General features: G+C 37.2%; 2 protein-coding genes across 3 annotated transcripts in view; one reads left to right on the forward strand and one right to left on the reverse strand.

Moving 5' to 3' along the window:
- LOC117980615 (translation initiation factor IF-2) overlaps nucleotides 1-21,843 on the reverse strand; it is a 190,878-nt gene that overhangs the window by 52,126 nt on the left and 116,909 nt on the right. The window lies entirely within an intron of this gene.
- On the forward strand, nucleotides 910-20,882 carry OGFRL1 (opioid growth factor receptor like 1). 2 transcript variants are annotated; one of them, XM_034962332.3, is made up of 7 exons: nucleotides 910-1,150; nucleotides 5,278-5,364; nucleotides 5,515-5,596; nucleotides 8,283-8,361; nucleotides 8,461-8,527; nucleotides 8,638-8,783; nucleotides 13,338-20,882. In XM_034962332.3, the coding sequence occupies exons 1-7, from the start codon at nucleotides 917-919 to the stop codon at nucleotides 13,999-14,001; spliced, it is 1,359 nt and encodes a 452-aa protein (XP_034818223.1). In that variant the 5' UTR covers nucleotides 910-916; the 3' UTR covers nucleotides 14,002-20,882. The 2 variants fall into 2 exon arrangements, with proteins under 2 accessions (XP_034818223.1, XP_034818224.1); XM_034962333.3 differs by having other exon boundaries at nucleotides 5,518-5,596.

Below are 21,843 nucleotides of genomic sequence, written 5' to 3' on the forward strand. Positions count from 1 at the left end.
TCCCTCCTCCTTTCATTTGCAGAACAGACCACAGGGCCGAGGCTTCTTCCATTAGAAACAGCCCATCTGTTCTACTGATTCTGAGATTTTTGCCTAACCAGAGCACCAATTTGTAGTGGGTGTAAGGTTACCCACAAATCAATGTGATGGTCCAGTTGTTACTGTTCCTTTTGTTTCATGAGCGATTGCTCATTAGATGAGGTGACTGATAGCTCTGACTTTTTCTAGACCACAAGGACTCTAGGTGGCTGCCCTAAGTACAGTTGTGGCAGCTGGGATTTCCTGTTTATATGGTGCCCGGCACCATCAGCTTTTGTCCTCTGCTGCAGCTAAAGTGTCTTCCTCCTGGACCAGGGAGAGGGGGAGGGGGTGTGGACAGGACCCGCCTGCTGACGGTGACACCTCTTCGACACCACGTCCACGCCAGTCCTCAGCTCCCGGAGCTGGGCGGGATCCCTCATCCCGCTCAGCTGGGAGATGCCCCGGGAGGGCGTCCCCCGGCTCCGGGCGGCGACGGTAGTAGCCGACCCCAATCCACTCCGGGGGCCGCCGGGGGCCGCGTGAAGGCCGGTGTTCCGGGGAGAAACGTGGAAGGGAGGCGCGGCCTGGGGCCGGTGGCGCTCGGCTGGGGGCCGCAGTTGGCTCCCCTGGGGGCTCTGGGCGGCGGCAGCTCCCGCCTGTGGGGAGGAGAAGGAGCCGGATGGGCGGGTTCAGGCGCGCGCGGCGGCGGTCCCGGGGCCGCCGGCTCCTCCCCGCGAGGGTGCCTGTCCGCCGCTCGCCGCGCTGAGGCAGTGCGGGGCGGGCGCGCCTAGGCTGCCGCCCAGCGCCCTCGCCGCGGCCATGCCCGGGCCCTAGAGCGCCTGCCGCAGCCTGCGCCCCGCAGCCCCGCAGCCCCGCGCCCGCCGCCGCCTCTTCAATGGGCAACCTGCTCGGCGGGGTCAGCTTCCGCGAGCCCACCACCGTGGAGGACTGCGACTCCACCTGGCAGACCGACTCGGAGCCCGAGCCCGAAGAACCAGGGCCGGGCGGCGGCAGCGAGGGCCCGGGGCAGGAGCCCGAGCAGCCCGCGCAGCCCCCGGAGCAAGCCGGCGGGCGGCCCCGCGCCAGCCCCGCGCCGGACGAGGACGCCGAGGCGGCGGGCGCCGAGCAGGTACGCGGCCCAGCGGTGGCCTCGGGTCGGGCTGGGGCGCCCCGGCACCCCAGAGGGGCAAGTGCCAAGCCGCCCTCGCGCTCGGAGGCCAGGGGCACCAGGTGGCTGCTCGCCACTGCGACCCGACCCCTCCGCGCCGCGGCTGACCTGTCTCCCGGTGGAGCCCGGGGGCCTGCAGGAGCCCAGAGCGCCGGACCCTCCCACTGCCGGCCTGGGGCCTGGCCGAGGGCACGGCGGGGAAGTCCCTCAAGGCAGAACCCAACTTGAATGGGTGTTTTCTTTGCCTCTGCAGAGCAGCTGGATTATGCGAAGGTGGGGTGGGAGGAACCTGTCTAAAAATAGAGGATTTTGACAACCCCTCTAGTGTGTGTTATTGGTAAAAAAAAAAAAAAAAAAAAAAAAAAAAAAAAATTACTCAGAATAAGGTGGGGCTACAAGTGCAAGCAGCCAGCGCTCTCCCCTACAGTGGGGTCTAAGCCGTCAGAAGTGTAGGCCCCCATCTGAAGTTCATACGTCACTGTTCTGCCCAACTCAGGCCTTTCAACCTAGGATTCAGGGCATTCTTCACGAATCTTATTTCACCAGAAGACTTGTTGATCCAACTGTGTTTGAACTGTTTGACTAATACAGCTTGGAGGAGAGGTTAGTCAAGAGATAAGTAAGCCCCTTAACCTCTGATGGACTGAAAATAATCAGGAACTTTAAAAAGGAGGAAATATGTAACCGACCCCCTGAAGAAGTGTGCATCCTGGAGGTGGTTCAGGTTTGCCGCTCCACATTAGGCCCTTCTCTTTATCAGCTAGGGGCGATGGAGATTGGGAAAATGGAGCCCAAAGTCCAATGTGACCACAGGGTTTTGGGGGAATCATAACCTAAATATTACAGCTAACGCTGCCTCAGCCATCTTGATGACCAATTCTATTTAGGTAAGGAGGAAATCATAAAGTCTTAGTGCAGGCTCTGTGTTAAACGTGTTATTTAAATGAACTACAATTTTGGGGTGGGTGTTTGCTGTGTGGTCTCCATTTTAGAGAAAACCGAGGCTTAGAGAGAAAGGAAAACTTGCCCAAGATCACTGAGGGAGAGGATGATGCAAACCCAAGTCTATCTATCACTGATATCAGCGCCTTGGACCTGTGGAATTCTGAATTTCCATCTGCCCCTGTGTCTGGTTTGCCGCTGTTGTTTTGCATTGCTAATTCAATCTTATTAAATTATTAGATGCTGCATTCTCATGTTTTTCCCTTACGTTTGTCTCCCAATTAAGTAACCTCCTACAGAAATTTGGAATATCAAAAAACACCAGCTAAGATTCAATCCAACTAACCAGGTCCATCTATATAAAACATTTTAATAATGTTCAGTCAGTTAATTGCAACCCCAGTAACTAGTAGACTACACCAGCCCTCCCCATTCCCTTTTAATGATTAATTTTTCTTGTTAGTATCACCATCTGACTTCCCCCAAAAATCTGCTTTTCAATTTTGCCTTTTGACTGCCAACCCTATTTGTTGTCTATTCCTCAGAGTCAATCCACTTGCAGGTAATACTGGAGCTACTTTTAAAGCGTATCCCAGACTGACTTCTTCACACCACTTCCATTGCATCATCCTAGTCCCTCTGAATATTGAACAAATGATGGTGACATTAACCAAGACAGGGAAGTCTAGGGAGAATGCAGCTATGGAGGTTAAATCAACGATTCTCTTGAGTTTGATATCCTATTACACATCCAAGTAGAGTTGTTGGGTAGTTAATCATTTGTTGGGTAGTTAAATTACATCTATGAATGGAGACAGTCCAGGACTAGAGTCCTCAGCATCTGAGATCAATGGTATTTAAAGGCATGGGAAGATAAGGGGTTATCAAGGAGTGATGACGACTGAGGACCTTAGGCACCCCTCCATTTAGAGGGTATGAAGAAGAGGAGGAGCCAAAAAAGGAGGCTGACAAGGGGAGCCCAATGAGACAGAAAGTAAACAAAGAAAGTTATAGTATCCTGTAAGCCAAATACTGACAGTGTTTCAGGAAGGAGGGATGCTTTAATTGGCCCAGTTCTGTTGGGAGGTCACCTGAGGTGAACATTAAGAAATGGTTTGGCAAGATGGAGATTTATTGGTGAAGTTCACAAGAACTATTTTGTTGGAGTGCTGAGGACAAAAGCCTGACTGAGGTGGGTCAGGGGAAAATGGGGAAAGAAGAGAAGGAGACAAAGTATGGGCAATTCTTTGGTGGTGATTTGCTATAAAAGAGGAGTAGATATATGGATCTGTAATTGATGGTAGGCTTGGGTCAAGGAATGTTTTGTATGTTTATTTTAAGATTAAAGATACTACAGCATGTTTGTTTGAGATCCAGAAGAGAGGGAAATTTTGATGATCCAGGAAAGAGGAACAATATTGAACAACAGAATCCTTGTCTGAGCAGGTGAAAGGGGTCTGGGTAGAGAGTCCAAAGGGAATAGGGGTTGGAAGAGCAGGAGCAGATGCTGGCAGGACACAGACATTCTTATGATAATCCTGAGAAATAGGTAGGGCTTGAGTCATTATCTTTATTTCAGAGATGATAAAACTAAGATTCAGCTAAATGATTTGCTTAAGGCCTCACAAATACAAGTAAGCAGCGTTCAGATTCCTAGTCTTCTGACTCCAAGTCTTGGGCTACTGATACTACACCAAGGTTTCCATATATCCTTCATTTTTTAGTGTGACTGAGATTGATTCAGACCTGGACTTGGGACCCAGAGCCTGGGATTCTTGTTCTTGCACTGTCACTGGACTCTGGGTGGTGTGCAACTTCTCTAAGCCCCTGATATCTTGTTTCTAAGATGGAAACACTAATTAACTGTCAATCAGGTGTGTTTTAAGAATCAAATGAAATAATGCCTTTTGACTGTCAACCCTGTTTGTTGTCTATTCGCTATATATGTAAGTGCTTTGTAAATGGAGAGTGCCTTCTATACAAATGTAGGATGATGATTCATATGGTTGTATCTCAGGCTAAATAGATTCAGAAACTTGCTAGGCAGAGCTATTTTGAAACGTGTGGCAAGGACCAGAATTCAAGCTTTTCCTTGCTTATGTAACATGACAGCGTAACTAATGTTAAGCATCAGAAGATTTGATGTTGAAGTAACTCGGTACTTGTAGTAATAGTGAGAATCACACCACTTCAAAAATGTGTGAAAATTACTTAGAGGATGCCAATCTGTCAACACAGATGGAGGACAGGGGTTGAGGAGAAAAGAATTTGGGGCAAAGCTTTTAATGACTCTTAAAGGTCTAAAGTTTTTCTTTTTCATGATTGTCATCAGCACTTTCTCATACATTATAATAGTACATATAGGGAATGCAAATCGATTATTTTAACCCACATCTTATACTTTAAAAATCAGTTCATGGTGATAGGAATTTTACTTAAGAGTTTGAACAGTATGAGTAAACTACCATGTATAAGTTGTTTCAATTGGACATCATTCCATTTAAGAGCATTTTATTGCTTTGTGTGTACGTATTTTAAATGTTTATATCACATTGTATTATCATCCAGTGAACAGATGATTATTCATGCCTTTGTGTACTTGTCATGGTATTATAAAGGATGGAGTTTAGAAAGCTAGTTTGTTTTAAAATCCTTTCTTTTCATAAATATTACTTGACTTCCAAGTACAGCTAAATGTTGCAAATTTAATGACAATTTTCTTTGTAGAATTGATTTAGTATCTTAACACATTCTTAGTATTATGTAAAATATTCTAAAATAAGTTTTATCATAGAATCACTTGCATAATCATCTGGTAAATAAATGTCTTGAATTCCTTTTTGAGTTCCATTTTTGATGGATATTGATCCATAACATTGGCCTCTTAGGTTTTTGGTTAATAATAAAGTGTTTTATTCAGTAATATATCTTAGGACAAATGTTATTGGTTTAAATAAGAAAAATAGGATGCTAAGAAATATTGCTAGTAAGCGTTATTAAAGGAATATTTATAATATTTTCATTAATCTGGACAGATTGACAATTTTCAGGCTTTCTTTATGGATCTTCCTTAAGTTTGTTCTGGAAATTTCTTTGTGAAATTATCTTGCGTCAACATGTAAACGGAGTTTCACCTTTTATTTCAGGGTGGTGATTCCAATGAAGCAACTGCCAAACCAAAGAGAAGTTTTTATGCTGCCAGGGATTTGTACAAGTACCGACACCAGTACCCAGTAAGAGTATAGAATGCTATGTTTTAAACTGTAAACTATTTTCCTTCTGTTTTTAAATTTTTATGGCGCCACTGAGAAAACATGCATGAAGGGTTCTTGTACCTTTACTGTATTTCTATGTGCTGGAGATTGATTTATTTTTTCCTTTAGCAGAACTTCAAAGATATCCGATATCAAAATGACTTGAGCAATCTTCGTTTTTATAAGAATAAAATTCCATTCAAGCCAGATGGTGAGTAACGTACTACTTGATAAATTGCACTTTAAATAATCACATACACTTGGTTATTCTTTATTTTGTGGTTTGTTTCATTGATTGGATTTACTTTGCTATGCAGTCTAATGTGTCCCCTTGGTAAATTCTGGAGGAAGAGCTATGGATTAATGGTATCTTCCTTATTTACATTGCTATTATCTGGAAGATAGTAGGGACAATTTTTGTGACAGGAAGAGAGAGGAGATGTATAGAACCATAGAATTTTAGGTTATTAAGGAACAGTAGAGAAGATCAAATTCAGCTTTCTCATCTCAAAGATTAGGTCACTAGGACTTAAAGCTTAGGTCACTCGATTGCAGGTTCTAGAGTCCACTGTTCTTTCCATTGTGCCATAGCTGAAAACTATTTAGCATGTGATTGAAAAGTGCTGTTTGTATTTAGAATTATCTTTCCTGTCAGTTTTCAGATTCAGTATCAGCAATCTACAGCAATCCCTGTTTGGAGTTCCAATATTCTGGGAAGGGAACTGCAGATACAGTAGATCTCCATCCAACTCTGCCAAATACACTTGTCTCCTTCCCAACTCTGCAATTGCCCTCCTAGGATATTTTCCAAACCCATAGTGAGAAGATGCAGCTGCTATGGTAATATGACCACAACATTGCATATTTCACTGAGGCATCATGCTGTGGTTCATGGTGGTCATCCTAATTTTATCCAGGTCACCCTAGGAAAGCTGGCTTCTCTCCCAAGAGCCCTTTTCTGTGTGAGGTGGTCAGACTGCCCTGGCTTCTGCTATTTGCTCGCAGTGGAAACTGAGCCAGTTCCACAGCAGTGTGAGTCACAGAATGAAGGAGATAGACTGCAAGGCTTTCAAGTGGCAGGACCTTGCATTCTTTGGTGAACTAACTCGAGGCAAGAGGTCTAAAGCCTGAATGGAGTTTGGGAGGAGGGAGTGCCAGTACTGTGTACCAACAGACCTACCAGTTGGGAGTTAATATTTGAGAACATCGTTGACATGGCCAGATCTACTTGTCTTTAACTTTCTGGTGTCCTGAAAGTCTGCTGTGATGTGGAGTGAAACCTCTGGATAAAATTGCACAGTTATATTTACTAATGATAGAAATGTGCTGCTTTATTTACTAATGGAAAAATATTGGCCAAATTATTCATTTTGTTAGGACTTGGGGTAGAAAAGTATTTTGAAGAAATGCAATGATAGATTGTTAATTTGAGTCTGATTTCAATTTCATACAATTTTCCTAAAGGAATGCCTTCACATATTAAAAATATTGAACATAAAGCTATGATAGTATTTAACTCTATTTTTTTTCTACTAGGGAATTTATTTTGTAAATATTAATTTAAAAAGTAATTTCAAGCAATATATTGAATTTTTGGTAATCTTTATTACAAAGTTTATTTTGAAATCTTATGATTGGTGGGGGTCAGAAGTTTTAGCTAAGGTCAGATAAAATGTTTATCCTAGTTTATTATATAAATTATATCAACTCACTTTCCTCCCTAGTATACACACACACGCACACACACACTACTTGCCAGTAAGCATAATCTTGCAATGGTATTTATTTATCAGGCAGGAGGAGTGGTAGTTGGAAAGGAAAACAAATGGAAAATTACAGAGGTAAATGGTTTCAACATGCCAATAAAGCCAACATTATGATTCAAAACAAATTTTTACCAAACCTTCCGAGAGTGGGCCTCTACTACAAACTGGTGATCTCAGAATGAGATGAGTTATGTTCGGAGAAATATTATATTGATATTTTTTTTTCTACAAGATTGACTAAATGGCTAGTCAATTGTAAGGACCTTGACAGACTTAGGAACAGGAGGATTTTGTTTTTGTAAGTTCTTGTAGAGGAAAAGTGGACGGGGTGAAAAGGGCTTACTTCTTGGAACCAGAAAGACCTATGTTGCACTCAAGATTTACTTTTTTACTAGTGTGTAACTTTGAACAAATCTCCCAGTTTCTTCATTGTTAAAATGAGGATCATAACACTGACAGCATTCTGTGAAGACTAAGCTGGATAATGTGCGCTCTGTGTAATATGGGCACAGCATGTAGTAAGCACTTACAACTTTTTCCTACATTTTTCTTTTCTCCTTTTCCTTCTCCTTTGTTTTCTCCTTCTCATTTCTTTTCTTCTATTTCTACTCCCCTTTCTTTCTTTTTCCCTAGGATGCATTTCATTTTGAGCCAATCTAGCATTTAAAGAACTATATAACTCCTAGGACTGGGATTGGCAAACTTTCTGTACAGGGGCAAATAGTAAATATTTTGGGCTTTGGGGGACAGTGGGTCTGTATTGCAACTACACAGCTCTGCTACTGTAGTACAAAAACTGCCATAGACAATACATAAATGAATGTGCATAGCTATATTCCAATAAAACTTTATTTAAAAAACAGCTGGCAGGCCACAGTTTGCCAAGCTCTGCTTTAGAGTACATTGCCCAACAAAGCCTTGTGCAATTTGAGGTGCTATTAATTTTTTTAATTAGATTTATCACATAACCGAATATATGGGCATAGGGTATTCATCTTTTTAAAAGCATTATTCTTGTGTGCTATTATTAAATTTAAACAAGTTTTCGTATAAAACTCAAGTGATTCAAATCTTAAAATGCCTTCACAATGTTTGAAATGTCTGGTTCATTTTTAAATATTTACTATTTAGGTGTTTACATTGAAGAAGTTCTAAGTAAATGGAAAGGAGATTATGAAAAACTGGAGCACAACCACACTTACATTCAATGGTCAGTTACATATTATCTATCTTGAACCATGTCCTATTTAATCATGTATGTTTTCCAGACAACGTTAATAGAAAAATTTTATTTTTCTTAAATAAATAGGCTTTTCCCCCTGAGAGAACAAGGCTTGAACTTCTATGCTAAAGAACTAACTACATATGAAATTGAGGTAATGCAAGCTCATTTCATTTTATACAGGGTGGCCAAATAATATTGCTGTTTCACTGTCCTTGTAGCTACTGAATCATTTCAGCTGACTTTTTTCATTTTTTATATTAGGAATTCAAAAAAACAAAAGAAGCAATTAGAAGATTCCTCCTGGCTTATAAAATGATGCTAGAATTTTTTGGAATAAAACTGACTGATAAAACTGGAAATGTTGCTCGGGCTGTTAACTGGCAGGAAAGATTTCAGCACCTGAATGAGTAAGTAAGGCCCCTGTCATAAATCAGGGGCCAGCACAGTTATTTTCCCTTGGTCAGAGTTCTCTATGAAACGCAGGAACAACTAGCAGATGAGATGGGCCCAGGAATTTGGATTAAAAAGCTAGTCTGAAATGCATTACATTCCTGTACCACATTCTAAAACAAAACAAAACAACAACAAAAAGGAACAAAATTCTAGGTAGAAACACAGCTATTCAGCTTCAGACCTGTTTCTCCCTGAAACCTTCCTATTGCCCACAGCCAAATGTTGCTTCTCTCCCTCCTCCTTATGCCACATTTCTTTGAGTTTATTGTTATTGCGTGTGTACAATTCTGTGTATTCCTTCTTGTAGGCTGTAAGCTTCTTGGGGCACAATCTGTTTCTAAGCATAATGCCTTCTTAAGATTAAATTCATGAATTAAGCCTATGATGTATAAAAATCAGATGGGCCCATACTTTTTACTAAAAGAGAGAGAAAATTACATTTGTCTTCACTATTAAAGTAAAAAACAAAAACTCATTTTTGGGTAATAAGTCCCAAAACTTATGAAGAACATTTTAACATAGTTTATTTGGAATTGTTTTGCTGTATTCATTTGGTTGGATGTTTATAACTTTTGTTAATACTCATAACCAAAGTTTATTTTTCTTGATATTTTCTTCATAGTCACTGTCTATTTTCTTTTTAATTATAGTTAAATTTTAACTAATTATAGTTACATTTAAACTAATCATAGTTGAATTATTTATGAATGCTGGCCTATACAGCCACCAGCTTTAAAGTACTTTTAAGCATATTATAATTAGCTAAACTGAGCAAGTACTAAGAGCAAAAAAATTAAAACTAACCTAAGCAATTTTCCTTTGGCCACAGCAATCTACGTTTTGTGCATCAGTTAACTATTTTTTTATGTGTTTTTATAGAACTTTCACCTTGCTTTGGTAAGATGGGTATAAATATATATATTTTTAATTTTATTATTATTATACTTTAAGTTTTAGGGTACATGTGCACAACGTGCAGGTTAGTTACATATGTATACATGTGCCATGTTGGTGTGCTGCACCCATTAACTCGTCATTTAGCATTAGGTATATCTCCTAATGCTATCCCTCCCCACTCCCCCCACCCCACAACAGACCCCGGTGTGTGATGTTCCCCTTCCTGTGTCCATGTGTTCTCATTGTTTAATTCAGATGGGTATAAATATTAATGTTATAAGAAGTAAAAAGCCTTCTTTTTACTTTATTACTTATAATCAATGATATTAAAATGGTAGTTTGTACTAAAATGCTAAAGATATGGGCATAAAGCTTTATATTCCTGACTAGAAGATCCATTAACTCATAACTCAAATTTGACTTATGTAGGGCACTTAAAGCATAAGTATATATACCTCTACCTAAGCAATACAGGTAGCTAGCTCTGGACAGAGTTTCTAAACACTTATATTACACTGTGAAAGAGCTACATGCCAGCAGCCTATTGACATGAAAGACAGCAAAAGTAACAGTAAATCTTTTGAAAGGATTTGATAGTACCTCATCTTTCATGTACTTAACGACTATCATTTTAGATACCTCAAACTTGTTATTTTTGGTTGGAATAGCAATCTTGCTTAGCAAATTTTTATTGAATGAATAAATGATGAACAAAATATGGTCTTCAGCTTAAATCCTCCTTGGAGTTTTGTTATCATATCCTCTGATTTATAGGTGGAAACAGAGTCTCTTTTTAAGGCTTTAATTCAATGATTTCCAGGGTTGAGGCAGGGGAAGGGAGCCTGAACTAAGTCACTTCTCACTCCTCTGCCCCATCCTTTCTTTCTGCCACCTATTGTCAGCATAGAGCTTTTCCAGCTGTGAATTAACTGCCTTAGAATCTGCCAGAAAACACGCTGTTTCTTCTCTAGTTTAGTTGCAAAAAATCTTTACTGACTAGATTTGAACAAATGATAGAGGATTCTATGAAAACGTCTGTTCTATTTTCTTCTTCAATTGGGTCCTTTTCTGACTTATTCTTAAATGTCATAACTTATTTGTATTTTAATGTATATGGCATCTTGAGTAGTTTACAGTAGGCAGGGAACTCAATATATTTATAGTAGCTAAGCAGAGGAAAAATATTGAATCAAAGTAAAATAAAATAACATTGAGTGAACAAGTGACCTTGACTAAAAGAGGCAAAATATTTTCAGACATGAGAGTACAAATATATGGACCAACCACTAAGAGGTGTTTTCAATTTTGCTTGTAATCAACTTGGATTACTGAGCCATATTTAGACCCTGGGGTGCCTTTTAACTTTTATTTTTTGTTTCCTGGTTCTCACCTTGTATGTCTTCTCTCTTTACCTACCTAGACTTCTTGCAATTTCAACACTATTTGCTACCCTTAACCTCTGTCTGGAACCTCAGCTTCTTTCTTTTGCCTATGGTGTAACCCTAAGATGGTTTATACACTATAAGGATTTTAGCCACTCTCTTCTATACCATTTAGTCTTTCACTATGACATTTATTACAAATCATACTGAAACACCCAATTGCTTTATTTTGTAGTTTTGTTCTAGGATCCTCATCATCATTTTTTAACCCAAGTCTTTTTCCTTTTATACTGTTGTGTAAATATTTTTAATTGGAGCATATATAGATATAGTAAATGTGTACAGAAATTTTAACTTCAGCATTAATCTAAGATTGGCTATATAAAATTGAGCTGGTTGCAAATATAGTAAATTTTGTTTAGTCATAGAGCTCCTCTTTTTTTAAAAAAGAATTCTTCCACCTTTTTATACATCTTTTTCTCATAGATATATGAGGCAGAATTGCCCAAGGGTTTTGTCACTAAGTATTTAGAGTATGCAAACTCCATAGGAATGTAACAACTAAGTTGCTCCTGCTGTTAGTGACACATTGTCTTAACTGTACCCAAATTTGTATTGTCTCAAGAGTGTTACTTCCTATTCAAAAATACAGATGTATAAAACTGAGACATCTGTGCTGCATTTTACCCTCTGGGCTTCACAATTGAATGTTAAGACAATAATTTTTTAGTAAACATCCAGAAAGATGAAGATGATGAACTGTTGGGCTTAGCTTTTCCAGTGTTTGGTTAGTATGAATCATTAAGGTTTTTGTTTTGTCCAAAGAAACTTTCTCATTGAAACATAAGACCATGGAACCATACTCTGCCATCCCTTAATTCATCAACATCTTTCTCCCTGCTTCCCAAGTAATTTGCTAATTATTTCGAAGTAAAATCTTCAAGCATTTTTGGAAGCTAGGACAGGTATATATAATGTTTGCAGAAAGTTCCGTGTCTGAGATATAAAACAGGCTTTAGGAAGTTAGAAATAAGTGATGGTTATGGTTATGTGGCAATATTGGGTAAATAAATACCTGGGCTGTTGACAACACCTATGATTAATACATGTGGCTGATGATTCTTTTGGAATTTGACCAGGCATGTGTAATAAAGCAAAGATTGAGCTGAGTGAGTTTGGGGAGTTACATTATGAATTGTGACAAAATAGATTTGGAAAACATTCATCCAGTAATGGCATTAGTTTTGTGATAGAGAGGAAAGATGTTAGTGTAATCTGGGGGAAAATGTACCCTTGGAATCAAGACCATTAGAAATAAGATTTAAAATTATCAGATAGGGAAAGAGGAGGAAAGAATGACCAGAGATTGAAGAAAATTAGGTTAAGTTGGATAGGTACAAATATGGTGGTCCCTAATCTCGTATCTTTAAATGATAATACTAATAGTTTTAAATAGTATCTAGTACTAATGGAGTTCTATATACCCAGCATGTGTATCATCTCATTTGATTCTTACAACAGTCCTGTAAGTTGTGGACACTTTTCCCCATTTTACAGATGAGGATATTGAGACATAGAGAAACATAGTTTCACTTAGCTGCTAAGTTACAGAGCCAGGGTGTGAACTCAGATCTGACTGCAAAGCCCATGCTCTTAACTGTTAAACTAAGCTCTGCTAAATAAGTCAGTTTTGTGTCCTTTGTCAGAACTGTTTTAGCAAAGTAGAGTAGTTTTTGCCGCCATCCTTATGAGTTGGCTTACGTGGTGGATTTTGCTTATCAGCGGGCACTATAAATTGTACCAGTCAGCTGTTAGCTAATGTGTTTGTGTTTAGCAATGGTTACCTGTGATGAGTACAGTACATTGATGTTGGTGCAAATAAATGCTCTGTTAGATCATTCATCTTCAGTGTATTTTCAGTAATAAGCAACAGTTTGACAGTGGTAATAAATTTAAACCTAAATATTTTTCTCATATGAAGAACTCAACAGACAAGGGAAGTTTATTTTATACATTTGACTTTCACATAGATTGACATTACATTGTGGCCTAAGGATTTAATACCCTCTGGTTTATTCTTACTGGTATCAAATATGGCATTAAAAAGTCATTACACAGCATATTTCCATGGCTTACATTTCCATAAAAAATATTTTCCCAATAGGTTTCATTCTCCTGCCTTCCTACACCTGCTTTCCCCCACTCATTTTATTCAATCCTCTCTTCCAGGTCCCAGCACAACTATTTAAGAATCACTCGTATTCTTAAAAGCCTTGGTGAGCTTGGATATGAAAGTTTTAAATCTCCTCTTGTAAAATTTATTCTTCATGAAGCTCTTGTGGAGAATACTATTCCCAATATTAAGCAGAGTGCTCTAGAGTATTTTGTTTATACAATTAGAGACAGAAGAGAAAGGAGAAAGCTCCTGCGGTTCGCCCAGAAACACTACACGCCTTCAGAGAACTTTATCTGGGGACCGCCTCGAAAAGAACAGTCAGAGGGAAGCAAAGCCCAGAAAATGTCTTCCCCTCTCGCCTCCAGTCATAACAGTCAAACGTCTATGCACAAAAAAGCCAAGGACTCCAAAAATTCCTCCTCAGCTGTTCATTTAAATAGCAAAACAGCTGAAGAAAAAAAGGTGGCACCAAAAGAGCCTGTGGAAGAGACAGACAGGCCCAGCCCAGAGCCCAGCAATGAAGCTGCCAAGCCAAGAAATACAGAGAAGGACAGTAATGCTGAGAACATGAATTCTCAACCTGAGAAAACAGTTACTACTCCCTTAGAAAAAAAGGAGAGTGTATCTCCTGAGAATAACGAAGAAGGTGGAAATGATAACCAAGACACTGAAAATCCTGGAAATACAAATTGCCATGATGTTGTACTAGTACAGTGAATTATCAGAAAACCCAGAAGCCAGTTTAGGCTAGAGAGGAAAAAACTATTGTATAATTTATCCTAAAGAACAGAGACGAGGTCAATTTCAAATTTTAGCCATCTGTTTGTGATTTCTGTCATGAGCATTTTGTTGTTTGTTTTTTTTATTTTGGATGACAATGAATTGAATATCTAATAAGGAGATTTAAGATAAGACCCAATAAATGAATGTATTCTGTAATGCTTTTAGGATGTGAATTTTCAAATTTTATATATAATAATTACGTTGAGAATATTTTCAGAGTATCTAGAAATTACCATGTAGTATTTGGTATACAAAATACATTCTTTTGAGACATTATAGTCTACATGAAGGAAATCAAGAGGATAATTTCATTGGATTGCTACACTTTTACCTGATTTATGGATTTATTTTACTTTATTTTATTTTATTATTATTTTTTGAGATGGAGTCTCAATCTGTTGCCCAGGCTGGAGTGCAGTGGCATGATCTCGGCTCACTGCAACCTCTGCCTCCTGGGCTCAAACGATTCTCCTGCCTCAGCCTCCTGAGTAGCTGGGATTACAGGCATGTGCCACCACGCCCGGCTAATTTTTGTATTTTTAGTAGAGACGGGGTTTCACCATGTTGGTCAGGCTGGTCTCAAACTCCTGACCTCATGATCCGCCCGCCTCGGCCTCCCAAAGTGCTGGGATTACAGGCATGAGCCACCATGTCTGGCTGATTAATTTTTTTTTTTAACTGTAAGAGTTTGATCTTTTCAAATGTGTTCAGAAACTAATTTGGATTCTTTGATTCTAGTACCTCAACGTGTTTATTTTTAGATTCTGATAAGTGAAATGGATGTCCTTGTGGAGCTCTGGCCTCCCCAGCTTATCTATCAGTCCTGCTGTCCTCACCTCCTTGCCTCTTTCCATGCTTACTTACCCTTAAGCCACCATCTTTCTCAGCTAGTGTGTGTGTTTCTAGTGTAGTTGGCCCTCCATATTCAGGGGTCCAGCATCTGTGGATTCAACCAACCGCAGATTGAAAATATTTGTTGGAAAAAATGGATGGTTACATCTCTACTAAATATGTGCAGTCCTTTTATTTGTCATTATTCCCTAAACAATACAGTATAACAACTATTGACATAGCATTTATATTGTATGTATTAGGTATTGTAAGTAATTTAGAGATGATTTAAAGTATTTTACATAAGGGACTTGAGCATTCCTAGATTTTGGTAACTGCAGAGGGTCCTGGAACCAACCCCCTACAGATATCAAGGGACCACTGTACACATTAGGATGATCTATATTGAAATCTACATGGAACAGAGTGGGACTTCTAATTGTATAACTTCAAGATTTTGCTTTGTTTAAATTAATAACTGTTTTCAGAATTAAGTGCTTAAAAACAAATTTGATTGAAAAGTTCAAGACAAGAATTTTGCTCTCTATGGCTGTTCCATATAAATTTGATGGTTGATTCTGAATGTAAATGACTGAAGAATTAAAAAATAAGAAATTCCTTTTTAAAAGGCATGCCTCTTGCACTGTGAACAAGACAGTAGTCCCTTAAACCATGAATATGTCAGTGTTCTATGGATTACAAAATTAGTAATGTTGCTTAGCCCAAACGTGTTTTTTAAAAAGTATAGTTTTGTGCATCTCTAAGTTATCAAACTTCAAAATTGAGAACAAATTTAAAAGTCCATATATGCAACTCTAGTAAGCACTTAATATGTTACATAGCACTGGTTAAGAACAATTAATTTTGTTTCTATATTATTACTAATTATTATTACAAATCAAAAAACACTGTGATAAGAACTTCAAAGCATATATACAAATATAGTTAAAGCAATGAATAGATGAAACATGTCTACTTTATTTCATTTAGAAAGGAATTAACTTTTTTGTTAGGCTTTTAAGAAAAGTTCTATTCATTTTAATCCCGTAGGGAATTTGTAATATGTCCTACTTCATATCATCTTCTGTTGCCTCTATTGATCCACATTTTCTGCAGTGGATTTCTTGAAAATAATCACACTTACAGTATGCCACTAGAAATATGACTTTACTGCTTTGAAGTTTACATGAAACATGCCAGTTGCTTAACTCTAATTTTTTATATGAATCTCAGTAGCACTTTTGTTATACATTGTGTTCCAATACGTATAGTATGGAACACTTTCTCATTTTTAGTTCCCATCATATGCCAGTTTTTGCTTTCCTAGTGTTCTGTGAGTATTAGGATTTGGCAATCTGCTTTTGCATTTCAATTTCTGTTTTACATGCAAGAAAAACATGGACACTCTTATGTGGTGCTCGTAGCTGTGTCTCCGTAGAGCTTAGTAAATAGTTCTACAGGGTTTAGAGGATGAGAAGCGATTGTCAAATTAGGCTGAATTGTAGAACACAAATAATTTAATTCAAAATAACTTACCAATTTTATATACATGATAAAGCATTCAGACAACTTTCTAAATGCATAATAGTAAAAGATTGTGACCAGATATTATGATATTAATAAAGTTACCAGATACTAAAATCAATGAATGTAATTTGAATTACTTAGAAATTGTAGTATATTAGAGCCCTTATGAGTAAAAACATTTCATTTGGCAACTTAGGGATTTTGATTAGATTGTACCATTAAATTCGAGAATATTCAGTCTCAAGAGGAAAACTTCCTGGCATCCATCTTAAATAGTGGCCTTTTCCCACTATGGTGTTTTTAAATGCATATTCACATATAATAGTATGTTTCTTACATTTAATCCCTAAATAACTTAGATAATCATTCAGTGGAGAACAAGTAAAAGGATATCATTCCTTTTGGAGATAAACATTGAGTGTCTAGAAATTTTTTCTATTAATGCTTTGTATATTAGTTTTTTAAATAAGATCTATAGATATGTATTTATGTGTGTCTTATATATGAAACAGTGCTCTGGGTTTGACTCCTATGTTTTGTAATTTTAAAAACTACGATATGCTTGCAGAAATTCATTGAGAAGCTGTTACAAAAAATGCAGTGAAGCATGACCAAATAGCTAAAAATATTACTGAATCTTTACAAATATATAATCTTTATTGTTGTACTGTGGAGTGCAAGGATACTAAATATTGGCTATTGATAAAATACTAACTTGCATTTCATGGCAAATAGATGTTATATCGCTTGATTAGTCTAGAACATTTCTAATATTTTGTGCTTTCATATATCAAAGGAGATTATGTGAAACTATTTTGAAATACTGTAAAGTGACATATAGTTATAAGATATATTTCTGTACAGTAGAGAAAGAGTTTATAACATGAAGAATATTGTACCATTATACATTTTCATTCTTGATCTCATAAGAAATTCAAAAGTATAATGATAGAGGTGAAAATATGTTTACTTTCTCTAAATCAAGCCTAGTTGTCAACTCAAAAATTATGTTGCATAGTTTTATTTTGAATTTAGGTTTTGGGACTACTTTTTTCCAGCTTCAATGAGAAAATAAAATCTACAACTCAGGAGTTACTAGAGAAGTTCTAAGTATTTTTTTGCTAAGTAGTAAAAATATAAACATATGAAAATGCCATAATGCCTGTCATAGTCATTGTTTCATATTTTGTCATATAAAATCACCTACCCTGCTTCTAGTTTTATACTTTAATCTGAGTGAAAGTATGATGTGGTGGAAAGGAAAAACAGTACAGTATTACATATGAGTTAGTCTTTGAAAAATCAGAGTAGTAAATGAACCTCAACACTGAGTGGTCAAAAATTGGGTTAACCAATGGGGGGAGAATATTTGGTTAATTGTTTTAATATTAAATTTTCAAGTTTGTAATAGAGTTATGGTTGAGTAGTCATCCATACTGAGTAATCAAGCATTTTTTAAACTATAATTGAGGCTCTTCTAAAGCTTTGTTTTCTAATCTAAGATACAAAGGATATTCTTGATCTTGCTTGATTGTAACTACATCTACCAGTCTTTAATGTCTGTTTGGGGTGAGTGGCGATCCTCTGTTGTAGGAATGTTTTTGAAGATTTCTATTTTGTTTTCCACTTAGGAAATTCCCCTCTCTCATTTGGGGTATATGCGTTGAGTATAAGGTAGGCTGTATTTAGACACACTAGAATCATTAAATGTAGGTGAAGTTGTAGAGAAAAATGGCCTGGGTCAATGTAGGATCTAGAAAATTAGGAGTGTACATTTGCTGGCTTCTTTTTGAGTTTTGTACTGTTTATTACAGGAACATATTTGTGTGGCTAATCTCTAGGGTGACAGTGAGTACTACCCTGCTCCTTCTGCATTCTAGTTATCCAACACACCCAGCAGATTGTGTTCAGGGACAGAATGTGTTTTTAGAAATCCCTTATTATTGAAATGAATAATAATATAGCTATAAATATGAATGTCTGGAGGTATCCAGATGTGCCTTAACAAATGTAAATGGTTTTCATTCAGAAGTTTACATTTTTATTCCATTATAAAATCTCATCATTGGGAACTTTCTAAACCATGAATATCAGTTCTTTTAATGAAATTTAGTTGGTGCTTTATCATTTTGGAGAAGTTGCCATTTGGGACAATAGCATCAGTTTATCAAGAAGTGTACTCACCATGATATTCAACAATGTATTACATTTGACAAAAAGTGTTTAAGAAAGACTAACTATACTGTCTGTTATATTTATTTATGCTTTTTGTAGTTTAGCTACATACTATAATTTTCATTTTAAACGTTCCTTAGTTACTACAAATAATATTTATGTTTTGCTTCTTCTTAGATGTAGGCAGATGCAGAAATAGAATTATGTTAGAGAAATTATTAAAAGTTTAATTCCAGTAGGCAGTTGGAGAAATCCGAAACTAATTTGAAAAACTTTTATGCTGTAGTCTCATTAGAATCATTTTAAAAGCATCGTTCTTGCATTTTTCCTAGATTACAGAGACTGTTCTTTGTCGTTTTTTTTCTATTCTGTTGTGAAGTTTATTGTTTCAGTTATTTGAGGGAAATAACCTCTTAATATGTTTATTTTCCTGAACTAAAGTTTTCATGTAGAGAATACAATTAAATGTTTTGTGTTATGACCCAAACTGGCTGGAAGTAGAGTTCAGAGAGGGAGAAGGGACAAGAATCAGTGTGGGCGTCTCAGGAAAGTGGCGCCAGTGCTGGGCTCCAGCCTTCTCCACTGGCATGATGGGTCCTCAGATTCTCCTCTGGATAATGAGGGTGTTGGGCACTGTGAGCTCTGACTTCTGGGGAGGATAGGCCATCATGGACTCCATACACAATTTTGATGGGTATCAGTTCTCATAAAATACCTGCTATAATTTATTTATTTTGTAGTTATTTAGAAAACTGTGAGCAGTTGGGCATTAGTAAATTGTAGTTAATATCTTAACGATCTTGGGAATCATTGAAATATGAGTTTTTTTCCCTCACCACTATTTATTTAATTAAAAAATTAGGGAAGTTGTTCATTCATAGCTGTATATTAATATAAAATCTCTTTATAAAATGATTCGGAGAAAAGGCAGTAATGGTCACTTACTGTGCTAAAATACCTTTTTTTCTAAAAATATTTAAGCTTTAGGGTTTGTCATAGTTTTACTTTTTAAATTATACTTTGTGTAACAATTTACGTTAACTAGAAAAATTAGATATATAATAAGTTTTGGTACTAAGAAACATTTACATTCTACACTCATTAGTCAAATGAACTTTTTTTTCCCAGTGCTAACAGATTTTGTTTCATGTGAAGAAAAATAAAATACAAATGAAATAAAAGTCTAGAAACAGCAACAGGAAACTCACCACAGAAATAAAGACATAACCCTTGATAAGTTTGTGTAAGTGCCAGAATTATTGGAAGCAGGTGACGAATGATTAAGAAAAGCTTTATTGTGGGGACATGCTTTAAGAATCAGCTCTGTATTTGTGCCAAGGAGATCAGGTATTGGTGTGCAAACAGATCCCATGAATACTCTGATTTGAACCATGAATTCCACCTACTCTGCGTTGAAGCCCTCCAGTAGACTGATAGATGTAATCAGATGATCAGCTACCAAGTTTAATTCCTTTGCCTGTGTGTAGCAACAGTTGGTAGTTTTACAAGTTAAATTGATGGTCTGGCTGCAGATAAGAGAAAGACTCAGTGATAGGTGGTTTGTGAGTGAAGTAACTTCCACACTGTCAAGAGTTGACAGTGTATTAATTGTGTGGCATTATAATTGTGAGAAACAAATGAGAGCAAAATCTTAGGTCCTTTGACAAGCATTTTCCTCCTGTTTTTAAAAAGGGCTTTAAGTTGTTTCCTATGTAAGGTAATCTTTCTTTTTTAGTATTATCTAAGAAGAAGGAGGGCAGATTATGTCATTTTGGAAACTATTGTGTCCCTTGTATTTTAAATATTTCAGGAAAATGCCTATGATTGTTACAAAGATGTGTGTTTTACTTATAACATAAGCTCTGATTCTACAGTGGCCACTGGGCCTTCTCTGTGCTCTGTATTCAACTGCAGTATGAATTACAGAATGCTGTGCATGTTCGTTAGTACCAATACCATGTGTATGTGGTAGAAGTTGTAACCAGTTTCTGGATCTGTATGGTACTATAAAATACTTATTTTATAATTCTGTAACCGTATGGCAGTGTTATGCCAAAAATGCATAAAGAGCAATAGTTTCTGTTGCTTACTGCTGTATTTTAAAATATTGTTTCTAAAATAATAGAGTTCCTTTTGAGTAATTATTTTTAATAACTATTGCCAAATATACATCCTGTAAAACTAATAAAAGCCACTCCATCTTAGGTAACATTTTAGCATTGTGCTAGAGTACATTATGGTGATTTTGCACGATTAAAATATTTTTAAAGAACTAGAAAAAATGACTTGCTGTTTTCCTGTCATTAAACATGTATTTTTTATGATTAACATATAAGACTAACATTATTTTCTTTTATCCTCAAACATAAATATTGTGAAGGGTGAATCATATATACGAAGTTATTTTTATTGTGAGATTCTACAGAACAGATCACATATGTAAATATTTGGATGTTTATTGTTATCTCTGTGTAATGCAGAGTTTTAAAAGTATTTTTCTTACAGATGAATGAATATGAATAGCTAATGAAGGTGAAAGATGTTTTTCACTTAGGCGGGCTAATATTTAAGTAGTCAAGTTTTTGATTAAGAAAAATTGAAATTACAAGATGAAAGTGAGGAGGTTGCTCTAAGAATCACAGGACAATGTAGACAAAAATGAGGAAAAGCATAACATTTGAGCTTGGCTGCATTCTATATAAGCAGGGAAAGAGAGGATGAAAGAACTAAGAATAAGTTGTAGTAAGAGAGTGAAGTTAGATTGTGCATAACTGAGAAAATGATAGCAAATAACAGCCTCAGTGGTGAATGAGCATGATTTTAACTTCAGCCTTTTGTATGAATGGTTTAGTAGAGAGAGAAGTGCACACATGCAGTCATTTTCATAAGGGAAGAATGAATACATTCTGGTAACAGAAAATACGATTTTCTTTTCCCCACAGATTGAATGTGTGAAGGTATTGTAAAATCTGAAGAAAACAAAGATTCTTAGGATAGTAATAAATGCAGGACTGAGTCTGCACTTCTGCAAGAATGTAAATTTTAATATGGGAGAGATTTTGGGAAAAGATTCATAACATTTTCCTTATTTTAATTCTAAAGTGGATGCAAAACAGACAAGCTGGTATTTCAAGCATGGAGGGAAATCCCAGCCTGGATAAAAATGATGACAGGCAGTTTGGCTTCGTGTGGGCGATTTTAGGCTTTGGCAACGGTGACTGAATGAGTTGTCAGACTAATATG

Source organism: Pan paniscus, chromosome 5 (assembly GCF_029289425.2).
Source record: "Pan paniscus chromosome 5, NHGRI_mPanPan1-v2.0_pri, whole genome shotgun sequence".
Taxonomy (NCBI): domain Eukaryota; kingdom Metazoa; phylum Chordata; class Mammalia; order Primates; family Hominidae; genus Pan; species Pan paniscus.